The following is a 26,878-nucleotide window of genomic DNA, read 5'->3' as shown; positions in this document are numbered from 1 at the left end:
TTTGTGTGTGTGTTCACATTCAACATGTATTAGTACCATATTGTGTATGTTGTTAATGTTATTCAACATGTTTTTAGTACCATATTGTGTATGCTGTTAAAGTTATTAGATGTCAATCAAAAGGAGGACCTGTCATCTCTCCTGCAGGCATTGGTCCCAAATTTTGTTGAAAATGTCCGGCTTTAGGCCTGACTGCATATTGTTAATTGATCTAATTCAGACTTTCAAAGAGTCGATCTTGTAGACCAGGGGCGGACTGGCAATATGGGCAACTTGTCAAATACCCGGTGAGCCGGTACCTAAATGGGCCGGTGGGTCTGCCGAATGGGCCACTTTAAATAAGTCCCGTTAACGTGACTGGCCTCGCCTTATCTTTTATAAAAAGCTTTTTAGATACTTAACTGTGTAGTACTAGCCACATATTTCGAAATAATGGATTAGCTTATACCGTGCTTCTGTGAGTTTCTATTCCCTAAACACACTATGACATTTTTTGTTTGTTTCAAGTCCTATATAAGTCGAACTAGTGTGAACAGACTCAAGTCAATCTAAAACGTGACCTTGAAATCACAACTATTATTTAAACATGTAACCAAATAATAATAATAATAATCTTTATTGTCCGTATGGAAATTCGTCTTACAATTTGTGCATTACATCAAACAAAAAACATTATAAATATAAGAAACCAAAGTGTACATTCACAACAGACGCACTCATAATTTACATGTGACAAAGTTTATATCAGATTGTTCTTATTTAATGATTTGATTTCCAGGGGAACAAAAGAGTGTTTGTGTCTGTTTGTCTTTGCTATCGGTGTCTTGTATCTCTTTTGTTATGGTAAAATCACAAAATCCTGACTTGTTAGCTTTTTTATAGATGTTTGTCTCAAACAACTGCCCAAATGGGGTTTGTTTTTTGCCAATGATTTTACCAGCAGCATTTAGGATTCTATAAAGTTTATTTTTATTTTTAATAAGAATCGAAAGAAAAAAAAAAGAAAAAATGGCTGGACTCTCCTGGCAAGAGATGAGATTAAAATGTGGAAATCTCTTAGTTTTCCCTTTATGACCAGATTTCGATACGGAGAGCCCCTTGCCCCAAACAGAAGTGGGCACTTTACCCCAATATAGGTGATGTTCAAACGATCAATACTATAAACTTTTACCATGTCGTTTTCAGAGCCTAACAACATCTACAATGATTTCAATTGAAAAACCTTTGCAAACAATAGGATTAATTAAGGATAAAGAAACGCATAATACAAATAAGGACAAATAAAATGACCCCTTACCTTATAGTGGGCTGGGTCCAAAAATTGAAATCGATATCTGATGAACAATAGACAAGCAATCACAAGATGCTCAAAGTGCAATCAATGGCCGTATTTTAATATAAAAAAACATTGTAATACTTAATAATAAGTTATAGTGATGACAAACTACACAAGCACCTGACACTCGACGTGCAATCAATGGCCGGATGTAAGCTATCTCAGGAAGTCTTCATTTGTATCATCCAAAAAGCCATTCGCATAAAAATTAGAAAAGGCCCTTTACCCCGACAGGCCGTTTGCCCCACGTTACCCTAATACGTTTGCCCCACGTTACCCTAATACGTTTGCCCCACGTTACCCTAATACGTCTGCATACATGCGTACAGCTTTATGCCCATCATATGCAATCTAGTTGTAGGCAGAATCAAATGGTATTACCAGGACAATTTTAACACCCACTCCGCCCACTAGCGGAGCCAGAACTTTGGAGTAGGGGGCGATTTTTTTCCAAACCCTAACACCCAGTAAACCCTAACCCTTTGCATAAACGTGCGTACAGCATACATATAGGTATAAAGAACAATATATGAAAAATATATTTAAAAAAAAAAAACAGTCATGTTGAGGCCTTTCTCGTGCAGGATTGGGGGTCTGGGGAGATCTATAAGCCCCGCCGCCAAAAGCGTTTTCTTGCATTCTTCACTGACATCTACAGCTCATTATTCATCAGTGTGGTTTTGGGCGAGACCCCGACGCCAAAAGCGTTTTCTTGCATTCTTCACTGCAGTAACGCTTTCTTCTGACCTAAAGCTCATTATTCACCCTATTAAAAAAAGTACCTTTTCAATACTGTTGAAAAATATTCTAATATGAATTTAAAGGCTCTTAATACATTGCAAATAAAACCGATTTGTTCCTTGAAAGGATAAAATACCCCACATATTTAGATTAAGACTTTGAGGATCGCCGCCGAAAAAAAAAAATTTCGATAAATAACATTCAATAAAACTCAAGCGTAAATTGTTAGTTATAGTCCCAAATTGATTTAACTAGAAAACTAGATTGAATAAAGGTTGGGAAAGCCGACTATTGAAATATTTCGTTTCAATTTAACGTTTACAAAGTAAAGTCTGTCTTCAAATAATTATGATAAATTCATATGAAATTACATAAACTCTGAAAAAGGGAGGAGCGGTAGAGTGAAAGTGATTAATCCTCGCTCCTTTTTATAATTTCTGCTAATGATTGCATTTGGCATTAAAGAATAGGGGTTGGGCGACTCGATATAAGAACATAATTTATAGCATACATAAATTATATCAGTGACAGTTGTTGTTTTTATTTGTGTAATTTCTTAACTATAATTCAAAATGAAAAAGTATTGGTTTGTCCGATGAGGGGAAGGTGATTGCATGTATCGCCCCTCCCACCTGGTACATCCCTTTTTCATTTTATATTTACTAATGATAAAATTTGTGATTAGAGTGTGTGTGAGATAATATACAAATGGGTTCATAGTTTATATTATATAGATATTCAACTAATTTTGTTCACAAACTATGATGTCTCCATAGAAATAGGACCGCCCCCCCTCCACTCAGAGGGCTAGAGTGGGGAGGGCAGTACATGCAATCGCACTCCCCTCGTACCCCACCGAATCGGCCAAAATACCAGAAGGGGAGCGACATAATATAAAATTAATATATTAATTCAACAAATTTTGTTCACAAACTATGAATACTCCATAAAAGTAGGACCGACCCCCCCCCACACACACACTCAAAGGGTTTATGTGGGAAGGGCAGTAGAGGTATTCGCCCCCCCCACACTCAAAGGGTTTATGTGGGAAGGGCAGTAGAGGTATTCGCCCCCCCCCACACACACACTCAAAGGGTTTATGTGGGAAGGGCAGTAGAGGTATTCGCCCCCCCCCAATCGGTCAACAGGGGAACGACATACTATAAAGATCGGTTAAAATATAAATAACAAATTTTAATCCTATAGATATTTCATTGATTCTGTTAGCAAGCTGTGATATCTACAAATAAATTGGACCCCCCCCCCCCACTCGTACGTTTATGGGGTGGGGGCGGGATTGATGCCATCGCCCCCTCCCGGCCCCACCAAATCGGCCAACATACTAGAGGGGGGGGGGGGCGAGATAATCTAAAATTATGTTGAAAATATAAATAATTAGTATATATTATTAACATACCGTAAGTAATAAATTCGTATACAAATTGTGTGAATTCTAAACTAAAATTCGTCCGCCCCCTCCCTGGATCCACCAGTGACTCCGCCCCTGTTGTAGATTCATTAAATAACAGAATGATACAACAGTAGTGTAGCAACCATGGCGCGAGAGGGTTTCAATGAACCAATGCCTCCGATTGGTAGGGGCTCGCACAGGACTCTTATATAATTTTTTTTTTAGAAAAAAATTGCAAAACATAGATCTAATCTTGAACTTAGCAGAACTCCCTGGCCCTATGTCTACTAGCCTAGCTCTAAGTCTCTAGTATGGTCTAGGGTCTATTTGCAAATGTTAAGATCTAGTACATATATTGGAACATTGTTTCTTCCTTTTGGTGAAATGTCTAGACGTCATTTCTTGTGGGGTGATCATGAATCGTCCATGAAGCACATTGGATTTTCTTTTACATATCATTTTTTTTTTACAACGTTCACGTCTGCTTCGAGCCTATAATAAAGTGAAATTGTTTCCCCTGATGATTAAATGATACAATTCTTTTTTCCATCTTTCTTTAAAAAAAAAAAGTAAATTTAGAATATAGCGGAACTTCGGGCGATGGAAAGACCAGGTGGTTAGCTTTGAAGTTTTCGGTGGAGAGACTTGAAATTATATCTTGCTTTGAAACCTTATTTTTTATTCTTAAGAGGAGTACCCCACCATAATCAAAAGCATCTTTGAAAACCCACGTGCTGAATTGTGACTGCATTTTGTACACAATTTTGCGACAATATTCCTTGCGGAATTTTTTATTGAGGGACAGAATGTCAGGGCTCTTGAAGAATCTTCTGCCATTGACGAATTGGTTCAGAAATATAAGAAAATAAACTTGTCAAATCCCCCCCCCCCCCAGTTAGTTTGAAAAATTGATGTAGCACAACTTGTTCACAGACGGTTAGTTCACGACAAATCGTTCGCTGAACAATTGTTCACTGGATAGTAACATATTGTTAATATTATATTCTCGTCGTGTGTTTAATTTGTGTACATTAAAAGTACATACCGGAACAGGGGATGGATACGCCTACATTATTACTTTTGTTGCTATTATTTTTTTTTAAATTATATCTAGAGATCGGGTTTGGGTTTGAGTTTAGGCACATCGGTCTAATCCTAACTGTTAATTGTTCTAAAGCATTAGGATAGTATGTGATAAAAATTTGACTTTTTGATTCATGCCTTGTCTATGCCAACGAATAATTGTGCAAAGTTTCACATAACTACTTTACACAACAACGCCTTGTTTCATCTTTTTAGAAGTTTTTCACATTTTTGTGCAGTGTTAGACATTTGTATGTCCAGTCTAGGTATAATATATATATATATATAGGCCTGTGGTGTTAATCGACTGTTTAGCACTGCAGAATATAATGTTCTAATTTCAACATGCAGGAAGTAAGCCACCGGCATGGGCGCCCGCAGGGGGTAAAAAGGTGGTGCTCTTGCACCCCTCCCCCCGGATTCTCAGTAGCCAAATTCTAGCCACTTTTTTTGCATCATCAGATCAATTAAAATCTAAGTATCAACTGAGCAAGTAGTGCTTCCACTGGTGACTGAAGTAGGCCTACAGTTGTAGTAGACTAGCCTAGGCCCGGGGTAGGCAACCTGCGGATCGCGAGCCACATGCGGCTCTTGGGTGTGAAGCTGCGCTCTTTGGTTCATACGCAAATATTATTTATTTTATGGAAACATTTTTTAAAATAGTTCTGAATCGTTTAACGAGGATTAGGCACCGATTCTATCTTGCAGACGCCCTTCGCGTCATCACTGTTTACAGTCCGTCAGAAGCTCTCGAATGACGCCATCGACGGATGTTTCTATGAAGTTTCAATTCGTTTTCAACGCAAGACGAATTGGCTTCTTCACCACGTTATTTGGCTGTGACGTAAAGTTTGTTGTTTCAAGTAAATGAGTAAGAAGCGATTATCTTCTCAAACGTAGAAGCAATCTACAAGTAATACTAATCTGGCAAGCTTTGTGGTACCACTAGAAATTGCACAAAAAGGCAAAGCATTTACAGATGGTGAGTATATCAAAGACTGCTTCCTACGTGCATCTGAAGAACTTTTCGTAAGTTCAAAAACAAACCAGAAATCTTGAAAAAAAAATAAAAGATTTACCATTCTCTGCTAAAACAGTACAAGATAGAATATTTAAAATGTCTTTAAATGTAACATATTTTCAGGTGGAAGATATTCAACTTTCTTTTGTCCTATCACTTGCTAGTCTTGCGACATAAAGACACGGCACAAGTTTACCTTTTTGTAAGGTCCAAAAGAAGAACTTCAAGGATTTCTACCTCTCTCGGGACAAACTAGAGGGAAAGATATAGTAGATGCCGTGCAAAAATACCTTGAAAACATTAAGATCGATTTAAATAAAATCGTTTCAATAGCAACCGATGGAGCCAGAAATATGACAGGAAAAATAAAAGGGCAATAACGATTTTTCGAAGCAAAATAAACCATGAAATTCTTACTTTTCACTGAATAATGCACCAAAAAGCACTTTGTGCCCAAAACTATTCGAACTGAAATAGTTGAGGTAAAGAATTTTGTAATCAAGATTGTTAAAAGCATGGCTTTCTAAAGTTTAAAACGTTTTGCTTTGTGCTTGAATGAAATATATTTTTAAATGATAAAGGCATTAATTTCCCTGTATTATAGAACAACAAACATTTGCAAACATTTTATTTTATGATTGATATAACAGAGAAACTAAATGAGCTGAGTCTAAAACTGCAAGGAAAAAAAAACCCATCCTATGTTTTGGTAGAAGAATTGGTTTGTTTTGAGGAAACATTAATTCTTTTTTCAGAAGATATTCAGAGTGGTAAGTTACTTCATGTTCATGTCTAAAGCAGTACCGGTATTGCAATCAAATCAGAGCTACATCTGACATGAATTACTTCAGCACAGTTATAAATTCATTTCTGGACAGATTTGAGCACAACAAAACCTTCAAGCATTCCTAGTAAATCCTCTCAACACAAATTTACGAAATCCACATTGATCCATTTGGAATGGATACTGGATCTCTAGAAATTCAATCGATCGATTTAAAAAGTAAAGCTTTTTGGGGTGGAAAATGTACAGTGTTGAAAAGTGTTTATATACTCTTAAATACAAGTAGATATAGAGAAACGACGAGGCACACATTGTGCGAGTATTATTTATTGTTGCAAGAAAACATTCGTGGCTCTTTAATACCTTAAAATTGTGTAAATTGTAATTTTTGGCTCTTTCGACTCAAAAGTTTGCCGACCAGGGGCAAACGGGCAAATGCCCGGTGGGTCGGTACCAAATGGGCAGGTCTGGTCGCGACCAAAGAAAACAAAAATTCAATGCAGACAACTTTAAAAAAATTGACAGCAGCAAGACACAAAGGCCCGAACTCGTTTTCTTGTTGTTGTTTATTTAAATTATTATTACAATTAATTTTGTTTGAAATTCAACAAGAATATATTTTTAAAAATACACTATACACTGTACGTATTATCTATTATCATTTGCAAAACGTTAGACCACACTTTCTGCTATGCACGACCGGCACGGACTGCTTTGATGTCTTCGAGGTTGCGTTGGGCATATTCATTTTGCTGGTCGGCATCACTGGCGGATCCTAACCCTAACCCTAACCCCCACTCGACCGACCCCCCCCCCCCCTTTCGGGGGGGGGGGGGGGCGGACGAATTTTAGTATAGGATTCACACAATTTGTATACGAATTTATTACTTATGTTAATAATATATGCTAATTATTTATATTTCAACCTATTTTTAGATTATTTCGCCCCTACCCCTAAGGCATTTTGGCCGATTTGGTGGGGTTGGGAGGGGGCGATGGCATCAATCCCGCCCCCCCCCCCCACCCCATAAACTTTTGAGTGGGGGTGGGGCGGTCCAATAAATTTGTAGAAATCACAGCTTGCTAACAGAATCAATTAAATATATATATGATTAAAACGTGTTATTGGTGTTTTAACCGATCTTTATGTTATGTCGTTCCCCTGTTTTCCGATTGGGTGGAGGGGGGGGGCGAATACATCTACTGCCCTTCCCACCTAAACACTTTGAGTGTGGGGTGGGCGGTCCTACTTTTATGGGGAAATCATAGTTAGTGAACAAAATTAGTTGAATATCTATATAATATAAGCTACGTATTGATATATGAACCCATTTGTAAATTATATCTCACACACACTCTAATCTCAAATTTTATCATTAGTAAATATAAAATGAAAAAGGGTTGTACCAGGTGGGAGGGGCGATACATGCAATCGCCTTCCGCCCATCGGACAAACCAATACTTTTCCATTTTGAATTATAGTTAAGAAATTACAAAATTATAAGAAAAATCTGTCACTAATATACTTTATATGTGCTATAAATTATGTTCTTATATCGAGTCGCACACCACCTATTCTTTAATGCCAAATGCAATCATTAACAGAAATTATAAAAAGGAGCGAGGATTAATCGTTTTCATTCTACCGCACCTCCCCTTTCCAGACGAAAACATGATTTTTTAAAACAAAATAGTGAAATATGGCGACAGAGTTTATGTAATTTCACATAAATTTATCATAATTTTTTAAAGAAAGACTTTGCTTTGGAATTCTTCAGTATAAGAGTAACGGTTGAGATGAGTTCTAAACCCAAATATTCTATTCCTAGTCGCCATTTTCCAACCGTTACTCAATCTGCTATTTTTCTAGTTAAATAAATTTGGGTCTATAGCACATAATTTATGCTTCGATCCTAAAAATGAAAACAAATTTAGAGTAGAGTCTAATTGGTCCACTTAATTTCTCCTCCCACTTCCGAATTTTTTTGTTAGAGCTTTGAATTATAGTTTTGTAACAAAACAAAGTTTCAAACAGGCCTATTGAACAAAATGTAGCCTATCACTTACAAATTAGCTTTTTTTTAAAAAAAATATTATTATTCTAATTTATTTTTTTTCGTCGGCGATCTTCAAAGCCTAAATCCAAATATGTTTGGGCATCTTCAAATCGTTTTATTTGCAATGTAGTAAGGGCCTTTCTAATTCATATTAGAATATATTTTCAAGTAAAAAATTATTGAAAAGGTAATTTTTTAATCGGATGAATAATGAACTGTAGATGTCAGGCGAATGCGTTTCAGCAGTGAAAAATGCAATAAACGCTTTTGGCGTCGGGGCCTTGCCCCAAACCCCACTGATGAATAATGAACTTTACATGACAGGAGAATGCGTTTCAGCAGTGAAAAATGCAAGAAAATGCTTTTGGGGTCGGGGCCTTGCCCCAAACCCCACTGATGAATAATGAGCTATAAATTGCGGAGTGGGGTAAAAATCCCCCCCCCCCCCCACCGAAAATATATGACATGCCATTTGTGGGCCGGTTTATATGGTAATGCCCTGGCCAATTTTGATACCCAGTCCGCCCCTGTTGCCGACCCCTGGCCTAATCTTATCAGGAATTTATGGCTGACCATGTACGTGCACCCCTCTGAATTCTGAGTACCGGTAGCCAAATTTTAGCAGTTTTGTACACCTTCAAATCAATTAGGGCCTACCTTCTGCTACATGTAGGCCTAGTGCTTCCATTGAAATAAAGTTAAAGTGGATACGCTATTATTGTAATAATCTAGAATAGGCTCAACTGTAGTGTATGTCCGACCACGGGCGCTGTATTACAGGTTTGCAATTGAATATTCTAAAGCACGTTACTTCTATAATTTATACCGGTATTAGAAAAGATTAGAATAGGATAAAAGTTTTTTTTTTTTTTTTGTTTTTGTCTTAAATAAAAAAAAATCCTTGCTAGCTGTCTTTCAATTTGATCTATGTGAAAGTTTCTTTGAACATGAGTGAAGAGTGCAGTCATCTCGGTAAATGTATTTACAACTTGCGGAGTTGCAGTCAATGCTAGCGCTCAATAAAATAGCAGTTGAAACACGTCCACCAGTTTACGACATAAGCGATATAAGAAAGTTCTTCACATGCCACCTGAGTCAAAACGTCGATTTGTATCGACGGAGCACTGGCAGCAGCAAGAAACTAAAATATACGAGCAGCAGCAGCATGAATGAACTGCGTTGTCTTGGTATATGATAATGAAACTGCAGATATCTCAGGCACTGAACAAATGTGTTGGAGCGTTGAATTTGTTGATGACGATTGTACTCGATAAGAATTGATTGGTTTTGTTCCTGTTGTTGAAAGAGGCACACTGCCTGTGTCTAACGTCATTGTCAGCGAATACCGGGACATTATGGACATTATGGACATGGACAAACTACTCGGTACGATGGCTGCCCCGTGATGGGTAGCATTCAAAACTGTGTTCAGACAAGGATTCGTGAAAAATATCTTAAAGCAGACACTGTCCGTTGCAAGTCCCACAGACTTTTAACTTGTTATTGATCTGAATGCCGTTTCAGGTGTACGTAATGCTGTTGGTCTCATCAAGAAGATTATTTCTTCCATAAGTCACAAGCGAGAGCGTTGATGCCAACTTTACCTCTTTTGTGTGACACACGATGGACTGAGAAAAACGAATTCCTTCGCGCTTCAAGTCACAACTTTGAGAATATCTTTTAACTGTTTGGCGTATTTTAAAATTACGGCTGTAAGTGAAGACTGCATACCGTGTAATCAGTGCCTGCTTATCATGTGTTTCTGATTTACCTTTTTATTGTCAATTATTAATCTTTTCACGAACCAGTTTCCGTGATGTTGCAGTCTGTCCATATTAGCATAAGTGGCAACTTGACCATGCTGAGGAACACGTCAGAGATGGCATCTTGAGGAAGGCAAGACTGCTGGCAGACAAACTTGGTACCGGGTATTGATTGAGTTGCTGCCGAGAATTTGCAGTCGACAGACACAATGATCAAAAACCACGTTTGGATGTTGAGATTATTACAGACTACGGCTTTACATTCCATAACTTGGTTCGTTAGTTTCTCCATGGACGTCTTGCTAATGCTCCAGTGGAACTTGTTTTGTCTACAGCCTAAGTGCTGCAACGTAAAGAAGAAGGTCAGAACTGCCAGATAAGCGTAAATCGCCGGCTTGTCCATCGCGACCAGAAGCAATTTAGTAAAGTTTTATAACACTTTTGGCTGCGTTTGCATTTTTGGTTTGATCGCACGGATAAACCAACGTGTACAGTAAATAGTTTGTTCAAATGTTGGTTTTATTTTTAACGTTCATGAAACAAGTACCGATATCGCATAGGTATGGGTGGCGAGGTGTAACAGTTTTTTTTTTATTTATTTTCTTTGTAAAATAAGTTGAAGCTACCACTTTGAGCCGAACTTGCACTCACCTGCAAAGAATCCTGCGGGCGCCCATGGCCACCGGGGATTGACTTTTAGTCTACGACTTATTTGAAAACAAATGAGCAACTAACTAGCGGCAGCTGTAACTATGATTAACTGCCAAGCATTGTGCACGGCTAAATTAGTTTAGCATGGCCAAGGGGTGTCTACAAAAACTCCTAATGGCATGCTCCTCTAATAGCTTTTGACCTAGCCTGCTCATGTGGCTTAGATACTAGGCCATGCGAAGCTGCTCTTACTAACAGGCGCCACAAAACCGGGAACCTCGTAAGGCAATTCATCCAGGAGAGGGGTACTGACTACCAAACCCCGCTGCCTTGTGGTACGTAGGTTTCAGGAGACAACCTCGAGGAAAAGTCAGAAGTGAAGCCATTTGAGAGTATCAACAATGACATTCTCCGACAGCTTCTGCAACTGAGTTGGTGCCAAATGTAATGCAAAGCGTTCTTATGGATCACATCAGCAGCACGAGAAACATTTATCTGGGCGCATCCAAGGTCTTCCGAGACGGAACCATGTATATAGAGAGACAGTTGAGTTTAGCATTATAAATAGGAATCCCAAATACCCCAGTAACCGAAGAAGTACTCTACAAGCAGATGCTTGTCAGAACAAAGTACTAGGGTTTTAACTTACAGTGGTCTGGTCTGTCAATTTTGGTAACTGAAATGGTGTTATATCTTAGGAACTAAAGAACCTGGTATTATTATGGTGCAAATTTAATTAACTTAATTCTTGTACATACATAAAACCATTATTGTCCTAATGAAACCAGAGTAATCAAGTCTATGGTAGAACGATACTTAAATTTAGTTTTTTTATTGTCTGCCGCTGTATTTTTTTTTAACTAATTACAAATGCTCCTCCCAATCAACTACACTCTTTTATGACCGGTACTTTTAATCAATGTAAATAACGAAAGGCAAAGTTACATGTTCTTTTACAACTAAAGATTGGAACAACCAGGTCTGTATAATTCTAAAACACAAACCGAATGAACATTTTTCATAAAACTCCTTAAGCTACTATATCTATCTATCTATACAGTGGCGTCACTAGGATGAGTGTCACCCCCCCCCCCCCAGCGTTAGTTCTTTTTTGCGCAATAATCCAGTTAGTTGATTACTGTTACACGTTAAAATTAGTGTCGATTATTTTTTAATTTTTTTTTTTTTTTTTTTTGCATTTTATCGTTAAATATTACAAAGATTAACATCTAAGATTTTTAAATTAGAAACAAATGAAACATCAACTGAACAAGCTTTCCTTAGTAAACTTTAAAGAGCTCCTAACGGAAACTTGTGAACATTATAGTTACATTATAGTGGCTAGTTTCCTGAAGTCGACTACTGAAAAAAATGCAACGATATGAAAAGTGTCTAGATCGGTACAAAAACTTGAAATGATTTATTTTTTTTAATCCAACATTTAAAAGTGTACAATTTTTTAGAAAATAAAAACTTAAATTTCCTTTTCAGGATTTCAAATTTGAAAACTTATAAATAACTTTAAATTCAATATATTGTGCGACTTCGTTTTCAATGGACAGAATCGCTTGATTTGAAATTCGTTTTTCAAAAGTTATTAACTTTAGTTTTGAAAAGCTTCTTTCACATGACGCCACGTAGGCATACCACGTAGACAATCATTTGGCAAGAAACAGTTCAAGGCTTCAATCTAAGGCTGGTTGAGATTCGTTGACGTCCTTCAAAACTATGCTGCCAGTAGATTTCTAGTTCACAGATCTTGTCTGCACTCAGCATAAACCTCGTGTTCTCTATTGGAATCCGGCATCTTCAGATTTACTTTCCTGATATTTTCATAGTGTTCAAACTTATTTTTCTGTTGCAATAACATGCTAGTTTGATTAGACAAAAGTAATCTCAAATAACATTTTGAGCTAACTTGTGACACATTTCGTAGTCAATGTTGAAGTGCTCGAGCTTAGCCACCACTTTATGTACAAAGAGCCTACTCTTGTGTTTTATTTACCCTTTTTTTCTCAGTACATCTGCCAACAAGAAAGCCAAACAAATCAAGGTATGCATGTATTCGCATAGTTGTCTTTGTGCTGTGCCTCTAATGTTTGTATTTTCAGAGCGATAGCAAAGATTTTCGCCGTCACACTTTCGTGAGTCTAACAGCAACACGATGAGCACACCAGCGAGTTGTTCCTATGACACTCTATCATTCATTAAAATATCCCATCGATTGGTAATAGCGGTAAAGAAAGAAAACGTTTTTGCTAAAAAAAAACAACAAAAAAACGAAAAAATGTAATGTTCTGATTGAAAAATTTGAGCAAATAGCTAAAATAAACGGTGTACACATCCAGTCAAGTTTCTTTTCTGTTCTTCATTAATACTGCCTGCACTTCTTCATGAATTCCTGACATTGTTGCTGCATGACCATGTCCCTGAGCTCATCATAGCAATCCAGCGTTTTAAATTACCAGAACTGCTACCATCAGCTTTTGGTCCACCAAAATATTTCTGCCATTTGAACATGACCATTGCTACTGTTAATATATCTTACATCTATGTTAGGTGTGCTGTAATACAAGATACCATAGTACCTTGCAGCATTTATGTCTCTGATAAGTATATCCCTAAAGTGGTTTGCTAAAACATTAACTCTGTGGTTTGGTACCAGCTTGGAAAGTAACTTTTTTTTTGCGTGGCTCCCTTATAAGGTATTATTTCAGCACTGGGTCATATTAGGATAACATTTCCACAATCCTAAAGTCTCCTTCAATTCGCCACCATATACCAACTTTTACTTTGCTAGAAACAATGCAATAGTAAGCAATAAGTGCAAGATGTTCCTCTGTTTTACCATCTATACCTTAAGTCCGACTGCCAAAAATGATCCAAATTTGAATGCTTCAATATTGATTTTTTTCCCCATTAAGAATATTTTTTTTTCAACCATTCCTATGCTTTATGATCTTGTCACATTTTTAAGTTGGTATTATTTATTTATTTTGGAAAAGTGCATTTTTTCCACTCGGGTGTCACAACCTAATGTAAGGCAATGAATTTCCAAATAAAAATAATTACTGCATTACTATAAATAACATCGAAAGCTAAAGCCAAATTATGTCTTTTTTTTTTTTAATCTTAAAAAAAAAACAAGAAACAAAAGTATTTGATTTCAAACAAGTCATGAAAATGACCCCAGCATATGCCACAGAAAACATACAAATGCAGCTAACAACAGTAGTAAAAATTTTGGTCAAGGGGCTAAGAAATTACAAAACTCCACAGTTTGTAATTGTAACTGGTTTTGTTGGCTTGCCAGCCTGTGAACCAACAGACTCCATCTTTTTCACCACTTCATTGTATCCTGAGACTACTTCACCAAACACAACATGTTTGTTGTCCAACCTACAAATGAGAAATAGAAATTTTATCTTCGACCAACATAGCCAATACATTTATAACTATACATAAAACTTTAGTGACAGCACAAAATGAGGGAAAAAAAAAAAAAAAACTCACCATGAAGTTTTAGCAGTTGTGATAAAAAACTGTGATCCATTGGTGTTTGGACCAGCATTAGCCATAGACAACAAACCTGTAACAAAAAAAAAATTCTTTAGAAAAAACCTCTTGATGGTATGTTTAGCCTATAGTCTTGGGAGTTGCAGTTTTTTTTTGTTTGTTTTGTATATATCAAGATGACATCACATATTATACAGACATCAACAATACAGTTAACTTTACATGTTTTTTTTTTCTCATAATTTTTGTAACAATTCTAATTACTATAGATATAAATATCACAGGAAAACCAAATTTAGTCATTGATTAACATGCATGACTAGATTGGCACATAAAATGCGCATGACGTAATTATCTTCTTTTCCGAAGTAGCGTCTGTAATATAAGATGAGACATAACTGGCAAAACAGATTCTTTTCTTTACAGTTTAAATTTTTAAAACGTTTCCATGTACTACAATTATTGTCTCTGTTTTAACAATTTTGATGGCATTTAAGGGGTCAACGGGTCAAAAATAATCATTTTTCATTAAAAAAATCGATTTTTCAAAAGTTGCATATTATGTTAGAATAACATCTTATAAATGATATAGTTTAGCTAAAATCACTAAAATAAAGGTATTTTAATGTAAAAAATGAGTTAGAAAGGGGTAGGGGTAAGCTAATTTTGCTCTAAATGTTGAAAAAAATCGCCGTTTTACGATGCCGATTACCGTGAAGCCTGCCATAAAAGTGGGTCATGTTTGGTGTCTTTGAAAAGCCTACAGTCAGCTCTACAAGTCCATTTCAATGACTCATTCATCTAAAAATAACCTTAGCCTTAAAACTAGTTCAAACTAGACCACTACACGTATCTCTATTCAAATCCGATTGGATCATGATGTGTATTTATGAAATAAACGATTTTGATTGGTTCCTTCCGGCCATGTGGTTCCGATGTTTACAGCAACAATGATGGCGTCCGTGAATCGATAGAAGACCCTTTTGGATATTGTATGCTATCTTTGCCATTATTATTTATGGTAAGTACATGTTTCCTAATATTTTTTTATAGATCTAGATATAGCATTATCATAAAAACATAGATCTAGGGGTCGGACAAGCACATATTCAGTGTTTAGGCCGAACTAGATCTAGTTTTAGTTACTACACTTTGACTTGGGCTTGAGGCTAGTCTAAGGCTAAGGCTATCCTACTAGATCTAGATAGATCTAGATTCATATTCTAGATGCCTTAGTATTTGGATTGATCTAGTTCTATAAAATAGATTTAGAAACTTGATTTCGTTTTAGATCTATATAGGTCTATCTCTATCATCTATCTTGTCTACTTTAGTCTAGATTACTCTAGATCTAGATCTCCATTTCATGAGCAGTAAGATCGTATCCACTGCAGAAGAGAAGATTAGATTCTAGAATAGATATTAGATCTAGATCTATACATCTAATATAGTCTAGATCTAGTTGTTGCTTTTTCTAATTCTAGATCTAAAATAACTGATGACTCAAGAATAAATAGTCTGAGTAGTGAATAAATGAGTTATGAGTGAGTCCTGCTAGTGTAGATTTACTAAGATTTATTTACTACTAGATTTCTAGATCTAAATTTTACTCGGCTACAATGGCATACATACAATAACTTTTTCCTTTTTTTTTTCCAGTCTCAGGTTCTCTTGACTACAATTAGAAGTAATGATCTATCTAATCTGTTACAAGGATATAGACATTAGATCTACACACATTGGGAATTGTAGGTAAGAAAAAAAAGTTTTGTCCATTCATTTTTTTTAGTTCTTGATTATATATTGAGTAAATAACACTAATGCAGACCTGCCTACCAAAAAAGTCCAAATGCCTAACGCTGATGGTCAAAATGCGTATTTTGGCACCAGAATGCGTAACACCGATCCACTATTTTGTCATATATATATATATATAATATATATATAATATTAGATCTCGATGTCATGATTAGATCTACAATCTAAATCTAGATCAATACGACAATACAATAGAGATGATATCTAGACTAGATCTGGATCTATGTCTATATAATTTATAATGAATATAATCTACTAATCTACTCTAGATCTGGGCTGAAGTGTTACCGATGCCGTGGATCTATTCCTGTATAACAAGTTATCTAGATTCTAGATCTAGACTTGATATCTACAATGTCACTCAATGTGTTTTGAATCGATAGCACTTCGATATTTTTTTCTATACAAATGAATACGGGAATCAGGGATTCAACATAATTAAAGGGAAACTCCGATAGTTTTTCAAATTTTAGTTATTGACATATTTAAATTCTGCGTAAAAAGTTGTAATAGTAAACATTATATCATTTTTTATTTAAATGCTCGAAAAATTTTATATTTAATAAATTAGACAGAAAATTCTCCACGCCCCCAAAAAAACGGGGTTCTGCGAGATGTTTTTAGTTTTTAAAAACGTGACGTCACAAGGGTGCTGGCTAAATATAGATCTAGACCTATATAACCGATAAACTCTCTAGTCTAGATCTAGACCTATCGGATCGCATTTATTGTTACGCTTCACAGCTAGATCTAGTCTCCACGTTGATTTATAATCGGTCATTGTTTATAAACCTCTATTTCTACTTGAAGAAAATTAAATACTGTTCTTCAGCTTGTTGCAGTGGTTCCAATCACAAAGATAAAATCAGCAAGTATGCTGATACAGAAATTAGTGTCTCTTTTCATTTGTTTCCAAGAGATGAAGTTTTAAAGGGAAAATGGGGAAAATTTATTCGCCTGAAGAGCAAATATTTTACAAAGGCATTAGCTAATTCCTGTTTATGCTCAAACCATTTTGAGAGAAGCTGTTTCAGCAACTTCATTGCTGTGGAAATGGGATTTAAAAAAAAAATTGAAGTTAATACCAGGTGCAGTACCAACAATACATTGGATTTCCAGGCCAAAGAATTCAATTAATGATACTACTGAGACATTTTAAACAACTGAAGTTCATAAATATGAATGAAATCAGATTTGTGAGCTAGAAATTTACTACGAATACTAGATCTACTATTAAATTTCTTATTTAATAAGTAGATCTATCGTCTACGAAACTCAATTCCAACTTTTTAACTTTTGACCTTGGGGGTGTGTCTCGCCGGCTGAGCCAGCGTCAAGCTCTCTCATCACTTTTTCCATGTCAACCAATGTTAGGTCGAAACAGCACAAAAAAATCATAATTTTCTTACCATCGGAGTTACCCTTTAATTTCTACTAATGAACTTACAAAAAAAAAAAAAGTCACGTTGGTCACCGTTTGTATCAGCTAACTGACGGTACCAACCCGCCACTCCCTCACTCTTGCGTTCTTCATTTCTAGACTAAATCTAATCAACGTATAGATCTGGACACAATGTGTTCCCCCACCTTTTCTGTTACCCCCCCCCCCCTTCCAGCCCAACAGGACGGCTTAGCGTGACCTCCGTGACCGCTTGTAAGCTAGTCAAGAGAGGGGGAAAAAAAGGATACGAAATACGTAACGCGACGGGTTAAATGCGTATTTGCGTAACGAATACGCAGGTCTGCTAATGCTATATTTATCATTTGAATATTTTCATAATAGGTTATTTAATTTATATTTTCATTTTCTTTATATCAACAGATCAAAACAACACATGCAGGGTACAGTGACGCTTCCTCTAGTTGGAAGAAAACATCGCCACATACTAGTACCTCGTCAACCATCTAACCTGTCTGAAAGCTGCCTAAATACTGCAGTATGACATAGAAGTACTTCATAATCAAACACCACATCACATACTGCTTATCACAAATATAGCAATAATTTCCACTTTATAGACCTGGATCTATATCATGTTAACAACCTGGGATTCTTTTCTCGTTGAATGCTGTTGTTGACCACCACCTCAAGCTACAAAGACTCTTACATCCTTATAAAGTTCTACCTATTTCATTACAAGATTCATCATCAAGCACTGCATGGTTCCTGGTGAACCAATTTATCATCAGCTACTGTTTCAACATAAATAAGGACCAGAGTTTTTCTGTTGTTGTACAGCAGTCTCGCCATGTCACATTATATCAGCATTTCTTACCATGTATAACATTTATACTGCACAGCATACATATGTGCATTATCAGCTCAATGGCTATATATAAAAAGCCATATCATATTACAATGAAGGACTATCTACTATAAAGGCACTGCACTCCACAATTAAAGTTGCATTTGTTTTCAAATACTGGTGCCATTCTATTTACTGGATTTATTATTGTGTGTACTCTTTATCAAACCTCTAGTATGAGTACAAATAACATTAGGTGCTTATGAAAAAAATGCAGGCCTGAAACCTGAGAAAGACTAGATTCCAAATTATTTGAACTGGTGTAGGTAATTTTTTTTCAACTTTGAAAAACTTCTTGTGTAAACCACAACCATTTTCATATTAATTATATTTTAACTATTTATTTACTTATTATTTGCATGTATTTATAATTAAGGGATACTTTATCTTGATTTTTAGTTGTTTTGGGGATTACAATAATGTCTGGAAAAATTATGTCTTCAGGTGAATTTTTTTTTTGCGCCGGGGGGGGGGGGGGGGGGGGGGGTATTAGAGAAGCTATCTAAAATAAAACTTAACAATATTTTAATAAATTCTATGTTTGCTTCTATTCCTAAATGTTACATGAGCTAAATAAAACATCTTTCCGAACAATATACATACATATCTTGTTTTTCTCACTCATTGAAACTCTTTTTGTTTTTCTCAAAATGTCTATTTTACATGGGTATGTGATCTTAAGAATCACTTTTCTCAAAAACTATCAGTTTAATTATAATAATATTTGGTATACATGTTTAAATATGGTCTTAGCACAGGATGACAATAGAAAATGTCATAAAATGTTTACAAGAAAAGAGTAAAGGACATTTTAATTGGTTACAATGGCTAAAAACGCTGTCCGCAGAAGAGGGTAAAATTTAAAAATTTATTTTAAAAAATCTATATACATTTTTCACAATGTCTCATTGTCATCCTATAAGGAGATAGGGTGTCTATCAATGTACCAAATTTCAGACCTGTAGCTTTAATGGTTATTTCAGAAACACATTCTTAGAAATGACATGATTTGACCCCTTGACCCCCCTTTATGATGAAAAAAAGTTGAATTTCATTAAAATAATATTTTTTAAAGGCATATTATGTGTTCCTATGATCAAATACATCATTTGAATACATTAAAAAGCCTAAAATGTTAAAAACAAAAAAAAAAAGTTTTCAAAGTAGATGACCCCTTTAAACTTGTATAGGTTCTGGTGTCTGCAATCTTTTTTATTGATTGCAGAAGAAAGAGTGTGCCCCACCCCTCAATTTATTTATGAACTAAAATACTACTTTTTCCTGCCTATTTACACTTTACATACGGTACATATATGAGTGTGTGTAATCTTAATTTGGTCTGAGCAACCAGTCTCAAAGAGATGAAAACCATTAAGCCCATAGGGTCATTGGAAAACAGTACATAAAAAGGTCCACATGGGGATCAAACCCATAACATTCACATTTTTAGCATGAGGATCTAACCAACTGAGCTAACCAGTTACACAACAAATGTCAAGGATAAACATATAGATCTAGATCTACACATATAACATCTAAATGAATGGAAAATAAAAATGGCTGCTCTCATAACTTAAAAAAATGTATAATATAAAAAATAGAAGTCATCTTTCTGAAAGTTTAATAATATGTGTTGTCATACAGCACAGGTTTATGTGCAAAACTTAGGCTCAATCAACAAAAAGTTTCCAAAATAAATGATTCAATTTTTTTTTTAAAATTGATAATGATGAAAGATGTAAGCTAATTGACATTCTATTTCTCTCTACTTCTGTTGTAAACTGAACCTTTACACTTTCAATGTTCTGGTCTACAACGACATCATCCACTTCAGACTGAATTTGCTAAAAAACTATGATATAGGTAGCAAGTATTTCTACAGGCAGTAAATTATATTACACGTGAAGTTAAAAAGCATTGACAATGTTAAAGACTTACCTTCTTTTATGTGTTTCTTGACAAAGTTTTCATCAGCAAACTTTTCACCATAGATGCTTTTTCCACCAGTACCATCTCCCCGTGTAAAATCACCACCTTGGCACATGAATCCAGGAATGATTCTGTGAAATTTGGAATCCTTAAATCCAAATCCTTTCTCCCCAGTGCAAAGTGCCTTGAAATTGGCTAAAACATTTATTTTGAGTGAGAATTGTGTTCATCTCATATAATGTATAGTACAGATACGCAATAAGACATTCCTGTCATTCTAAAGCCATTTTGTGGCTTTCCAATGATGAAAATACTGACAAGCAAAGTGAAAATTAAATTTTTCATCTATCTTTTCAAACACCATCCATAGGGTTGAGTGGGTAACAAAAAGGAATTTAGAAAAGGAAGGGAGGGAGTTGTGGACAAAGAAAGAAAAACAGGGTAAATGGTGTGCATGCAGTTAATTTGTGTTATTAAGACTAAGGAATAACGGGGTAGGAGGTTGTGGGGAGAAGTGGTCATTTAGAGGACAGAGGATTTAGATTTTGTAATACTCTGACTCACCCTCTAAACTTGTACATTTTCTATAATAAACAAATGATAGCACACTTGGCACATAATGCCCAAAACCAACAATCCCCAAGTACTTTACCATAGTAGTATATCTTTGATGATTTTATCCACTTTAGATACATTAAAACAGTAATGCTGTGCCAAATATTAATAATTGTAAATAATAGAAAAAAAATTAAATGTATATAATTCAAATATTTTTACCTGCTGTCTTTGGGACATCTTTATCATAGAGCTGGGAATGGAAAAAAGTAAAAACAAAAAATTGTTTTTTTTTTTGTTTTTTTTTTATAGAAAAGCTGGACAAAAGCATGGTAAACTAGTAAAGGTTACTAACCTGAAACTAGAAAATTAAAAATAGTGGTTTATGGAAGGGATTGGATTTAGTCATTAAACTGTTTTCAGAACAGTAATTTCACAGGGATTTAAAAAAAAAAATAAAAAACTAATACGGGTATGACAAATGTCCACTTCCAGATCAAAATAAAAATGAGAAAACAACCAAAAAAAAAAAAAAGAGGACCAGTAACCTTACTAGATCTAGATTTAGAATTGAGATCTATATCTAATTGTGTAATCTAAATATATCTAGATTTTTCTAGATTTAGATATAGATCTAAATCTAATTCTAGTCTACATTCTAGATCTAGTTCTAGATGTGACCAGGTGTGTAATAGACTTAGTATAAGACTACTGGCTAGATGTAGGTCTAGATCTAATCACTAGTACAAGAGGTAGCTCAAAAACTCAAGGCTCTAGATTAGTCTACATATCTGTAACTAGATCTAAAATTAAATCTACTCAAAAGCAGCAGTTTCTTATCATTTAATGATTTATGGAATCTAAAATAAAAAAGGGGCAAAATTGGCTGTTCTAAGCTAACTTTGTACAGGTCTAGATCTAGTATCTTACATACCATAGAGCCTACAATGGACCTCATTCACCAATCGTAAAGAAACATCATTTAGTCACGTGATCTTATTGATAAAACAATGAAAAAACTGTCACGTGACAACCATCATGAATTAAACATGAGATCGTAAATTATATAGAAGAGAGAGCACCACGTGGCTAAATGTTGTTTGTTTACGATTGGTGAATGAGGTCCATTCTATGGGATTGTTAAAATATGCACATTAAAAAACAATCAACTGTTAAATGATGCTGCTTACAGATCTAGATCTATTCTAGATCTGGATTTGATTTTTTGAGATGAAAGTGAGAAGAAATATTTGGTTGAGATTAATATCTCTTTTAGCTTGATAAAGGGAATCAAACTGATGTTCCCTAACTTGCATAATGTATCTTATGTGGTAGCTACTGTTATAGTCACTAGCGACTAGCTAGGTTCCATTACTTATGAGGACCTAAATTCTAAGGATGAAATCAGGGGCATTTAAGGCAGACTCAATAGCCAAGCTTTTTTATATTAGAAACAAGTTCAATGACTAATTAGGATTATCTATTTGTTATTAGTGATTGTAGAGCTTTCATTGCTAACTCTGCAAAAAAGTCTGGAAGACAAAAATCTGAGTGAAATAAAAATATTTCCAGTGTCTGGATACCTTGTAAAGAAATTGCATATAAACAAAATTACTTTTATAAAACTAGATGTCACTGATCCAGCTAAATTTTCTGTTGCCGCTATTATGGAATGTGAAGTACACTACAGGCATATAAGATCATTGCCAAATTACAAGAACGTTTTCATTCTAACATAGTCTAGAAAAGTCTTAGGCAAAGACTAAAGGTGTTTATTTTGACAAATGTACAAAATGTCTTGTATACAAGTTTATACTGTGTTAACTTTTGTGTTGTTATGTGCTTGAATGATTTAATTTTATAGTCTTTCCTGAGTATATTTTTTTATTTAGGAAAATACACATTTGCCCCTCAAAATATACATTTCCAGTTCTGAGAATACAAATTTCTCTTTTAGAGTGTAGGCAACTCTGATGTTGCTTCTTTTTCATTGTAAAGGCAAAGTTCATGTAGAGACACAAGGAAACATGTTTTTAAGTTACAATACTTTTATAGAGTTGGTCAACTTTTTTTTTTGTTTTGAGGGTCTTAAGTTTGTTTTAGGGCTACAATACATACACTGCAGTCCCAGTTAGTACCCAAGAAACTTTTATGCCAAGTTTTATCAAGATTGGTGAAATGGTTTTGATTTCTATGTGGGACATACATGATACATACATACGCCTTACTTTCTACTTTATAGCATAGATGTTGCGGATTGAGTCTGAAGTTACTTAATAGGGTTTTTCTAGTGCTATGACAAGACTTAGCGTGTTATTAAGTTCGAATAATCTAGTTTTTTTTCAATTGATAAAAAATTAAAACCAAGAGTATTGTAGAATATCATAAATATTGGTAATTTAAATCAATATTTTTCTAGATTGGAATAGTAGAATAATTATTGGCCAACCAAGTACTGTACCACAAAAAAAAAATGTGACATCATTTTTACGAACTGAGACGTGGAGAGGTAACAATTATTGATAGACCAAGTAAGTTAAAGACTGTTCACACTGTTGTCTAATGGGAACGATAAACAAAAACTATTTGAATATATGCAGAATATTAGGCTTTACAAAGCCTGACTTTTTTATTTTTTCTAGATCTAGAGTAGTTTATGCTATTCAAACACCTATAGGCCAAAATTTCAAAGTTTGACTTTGACAGCACATTATTTGAAAATGTTTTGACTTAGAAAAGAAAATGAAGTATCAAAATCTTTAGTTAAAGGAGAATAAGGATGACTACTTATATTTCTACCCCTAACCTATATTTGTTATTATATTTAAGGTCAAAGATGCCATGTGTTTTAATTTAATTCAAACAAATTTGAAACATTATTTGATTCCAGACACCATGCCATAATTTATTTCAAACAGTCTCTATATTTTGGCATCAATGAACTCAGTATTCTATATTAATATTAACTAAATTTTAAGATCTCTCCAGACATAGTAGGGATGTTACAATTTTTTGCAGAAAAATTATTTTAAGAATCTTGTTGTCTGATATGTTGTAGATTTGAAAGAGCCTTCTAAATTTATATGAATTATGTATGATTCCTGGTTGAAAAAAAAAATTTCTATGTGTGCTTGTCCTTATAGCAACCAATGGGCACGATGTGAGGAGATTTGAATGTGTTGAATAAATATGCTTGCCATTTCTTATATATTAATCAACTAGTCCAAAACATGTTTCAAAGGAAACTTTATTGTTATTAAAATATCTGAACACTAAGCTGTATATTATATACTCATTAGATCTAAATCTACATCTATTTCAAAATGCGTAACTGCAGAAATAAATCAATGCCAGCCATTTTGACATCATTTCATTCTACGTTTTTTTTTTTAACTGCTATAATAATTCAACCTATCAGAAAATTATTTGATGTCACATGACCAATCACTATTATCTTGGCATGTAAACAAGATGGCTAAAATTACAATGGTTAACAATGGCCTCCAGCATTGGATTCAAAAGCTAAATATTAAAAATTAATAGCATCCAAAGTGCACAGAATTATGTGAAAAGTAAAGCACTGAAATTTAGCCAGAAAAATACTGGAGAGTCAAAAGGCATGGGAATGTTGAGCTTTTAAAACTATACACAGGGAAATCGAACATTTATTTAAGTCTAATAAAAAGTAACCACCTACTCCACGTGGGAAAGCGTAATTTCATTCCCGCAAGCCATTTTTATTGGTCAATCAAAAACTATAACTCTTTTACAGAGAAGTATTAAATTAATAGGTTAAAAAAGTGCACCTTTAAGGTATGTCTAAAAAATGTCAGAAAAAAGTCGAAACAGTTTTTTGACTTAATAAAAGGGGCGTGTCACAGGATATTGTAACATCCCTAGACATAGCCACTCACATGAAATCATTAAGATGTTTTCAAATTATGCATACATACGAACACAAAAAATAAAAATATGAACTAAAATTAGGTCACTGGGATAGTGACTTCTAAACCGACATTTAGACTTTTTATGTTTGCATGATTAGATGTGTGTTGAATGTTTGTGTTTTTTGTTTTTATTCATTTAATAAATTTCTAATACAGATGATCTTTTGTAGTAAATTGTAGTATAGTATTCTTGCCTAAATAGCTGAATCCTCTATATTCTATCTATATAAATCATTAGCATAGACTTAGCCAACCAAAAAATATAGTCTTAGGGTGAAAAATGGACAAGCACATTATACAGCGCACTAGTTTAATATTAAATACCAAAATAAAGATGTAATGACCACAAAAACAGCAAGTGTTCAAATTCATGTAATGTCAGGATTAAATAAACTACTCTATAATCTAGAATCTATCTATTCTATATAGTCTAGATCTACTAGTGTACTAAACTATACTGGTACTGTATAGTGTACTGTAGACTATCACCAAAACTGTCCAAGGCCATTATTTTCTTTGTTAAAAATAGCATTTTCCACTTTCGTCTTTGTAATCGTCACATAAGACTTACAGCAATAAACCTTGGAAGAATTATGGCCAGCATGATATCTAGAATCTAATATGAAAAAAAAAATTAACCTTTGTTTTCTATCCTAACTTCTGTATGTATTTGAGTATTGGTGCAAACAAAATAACTTAAAAAAAAAAAAAAAATTTAAATGCGATCTCAGTTTTTTTCTACATACACTTTTCTGTTTTTTTCCCCTTAGTAGGTAGATTCTACATGAACATGTATACCTAGTTACATCTATTCTGAGCCAGTATTATTTTTATTTATAGGATATAGGCTAGACACGGTTGAATGGCAATACAGTTACACTTACAGCTTAAGGTTATAAGGGCTATTGAACTATTCCAAGCTGGTTGGGAATAGTGGCCGCCTTTAAATCATAAATGTCATTTTTTTTTTTTTTTGGAAAAAAAAAAGGGGGGGGGGGGCTTGGCTTAAAAATGAGAAAGTAAATCTAATTTTAGATCTAGATCTAGTAACTTTAATAAGTTTAATTACATATGTATGTCATATCTATCATAAATTAAAAGACAGTTGAGATAATCAAGCCTAGAATTAGAAATTCATTTAGATCTTGTCTAATTTAGCTTTCATCTAAGCTACCTGAAATACTACTCTTCCAGCAGGCTGGTTGCCAATGGAAATATCAAAAAAACACTGAGTCATTTTGACAGCTTGACTAGACAAGTAACGCACAAAAGTGATCTTCACTGGAAACAGACGCGAAAAGCCGGCACCAGCGCGAAAATGCATCACACGTGCTTACTCTCGAACCACTTCACAAACGACATATATGCCAGGTTGCCTTAGCATCTTATATGAAAATTAAAAGATGCTCAGACTAAACCTCTTAATCATGTTTTGATTATATTTTGTTTCAATTTGTAATTATTATTGAATTAATCTTTAAATCAAAATCTATGTCTGTATGGATGTTCAGCATTTACGAGATTAAGAGGCCATATCTTGGACAAAAGGATTAAGCACTATACGCAGATATGCTAACTTTCAAGAAAAAAAAATATTTATCTACAATCATAATTATAACATATAAACCGCTGCATTAATTTTTAACTCTTTTAATTTTTTAATACCTCAAAATCCAGTTCTATTAAACTATTAATATGTATCATGCGATGTAATAACAAAAAATTCACGAAGATGCTAAAAAAATGATTGAAAATATTGTTTAAAAAATCCTGGTCACCAATTCCTAAGCTGTGCTACCAATTCGTACTTTTTATACTAAATCTATAATCTAGCATTAAAATTTATTGTTTAAAAATTAGAGCTAACTTCCTCTACAGTAAAGGTATTAGCATTAAATTGTATGGCTTTTTTTTTTCATTGTTTCAAAAAAATATTGGATTTAATGATAGGTTTTCTAAG

General features: G+C 34.5%; 1 protein-coding gene across 1 annotated transcript; it reads right to left on the bottom strand.

The window, feature by feature from the left end:
- Positions 1-13,986: 13,986 nt before the first annotated feature.
- On the bottom strand, positions 13,987-26,285 carry LOC106052010 (peptidyl-prolyl cis-trans isomerase-like). The gene is made up of 5 exons (XM_056019648.1): positions 26,093-26,285; positions 21,194-21,224; positions 20,426-20,611; positions 14,361-14,436; positions 13,987-14,246 (listed from the first exon to the last, which is right to left on the bottom strand). Exons 1-5 carry the CDS (start codon positions 26,240-26,242, stop codon positions 14,111-14,113), a joined length of 579 nt encoding a protein of 192 aa, XP_055875623.1. The 5' UTR covers positions 26,243-26,285; the 3' UTR covers positions 13,987-14,110.
- Between the last annotated feature and the right edge of the window lie 593 nt (positions 26,286-26,878).

The sequence above is a fragment of the Biomphalaria glabrata genome, chromosome 2 (assembly GCF_947242115.1).
Source record: "Biomphalaria glabrata chromosome 2, xgBioGlab47.1, whole genome shotgun sequence".
NCBI lineage: Eukaryota > Metazoa > Mollusca > Gastropoda > Planorbidae > Biomphalaria > Biomphalaria glabrata.
This window is presented reverse-complemented; position numbering and strand designations above follow the sequence as displayed.

Excerpts from the sequence above, each read along its gene's own strand:
- LOC106052010 (XM_056019648.1), bottom strand. The coding sequence starts at position 26,242 with ATGCATTTTCGCGCTGGTGCCGGCTTTTCGCGTCTGTTTCCAGTGAAG. Across the intron at positions 14,437-20,425 it reads CAAGAAACACATAAAAGAAG|GTTTGTTGTCTATGGCTAAT; the intron begins GTAAGTCTTTAA and ends TTTTTGTTACAG. Across the intron at positions 14,247-14,360 it reads ACAACTGCTAAAACTTCATG|GTTGGACAACAAACATGTTG; the intron begins GTGAGTTTTTTT and ends TCTCATTTGTAG.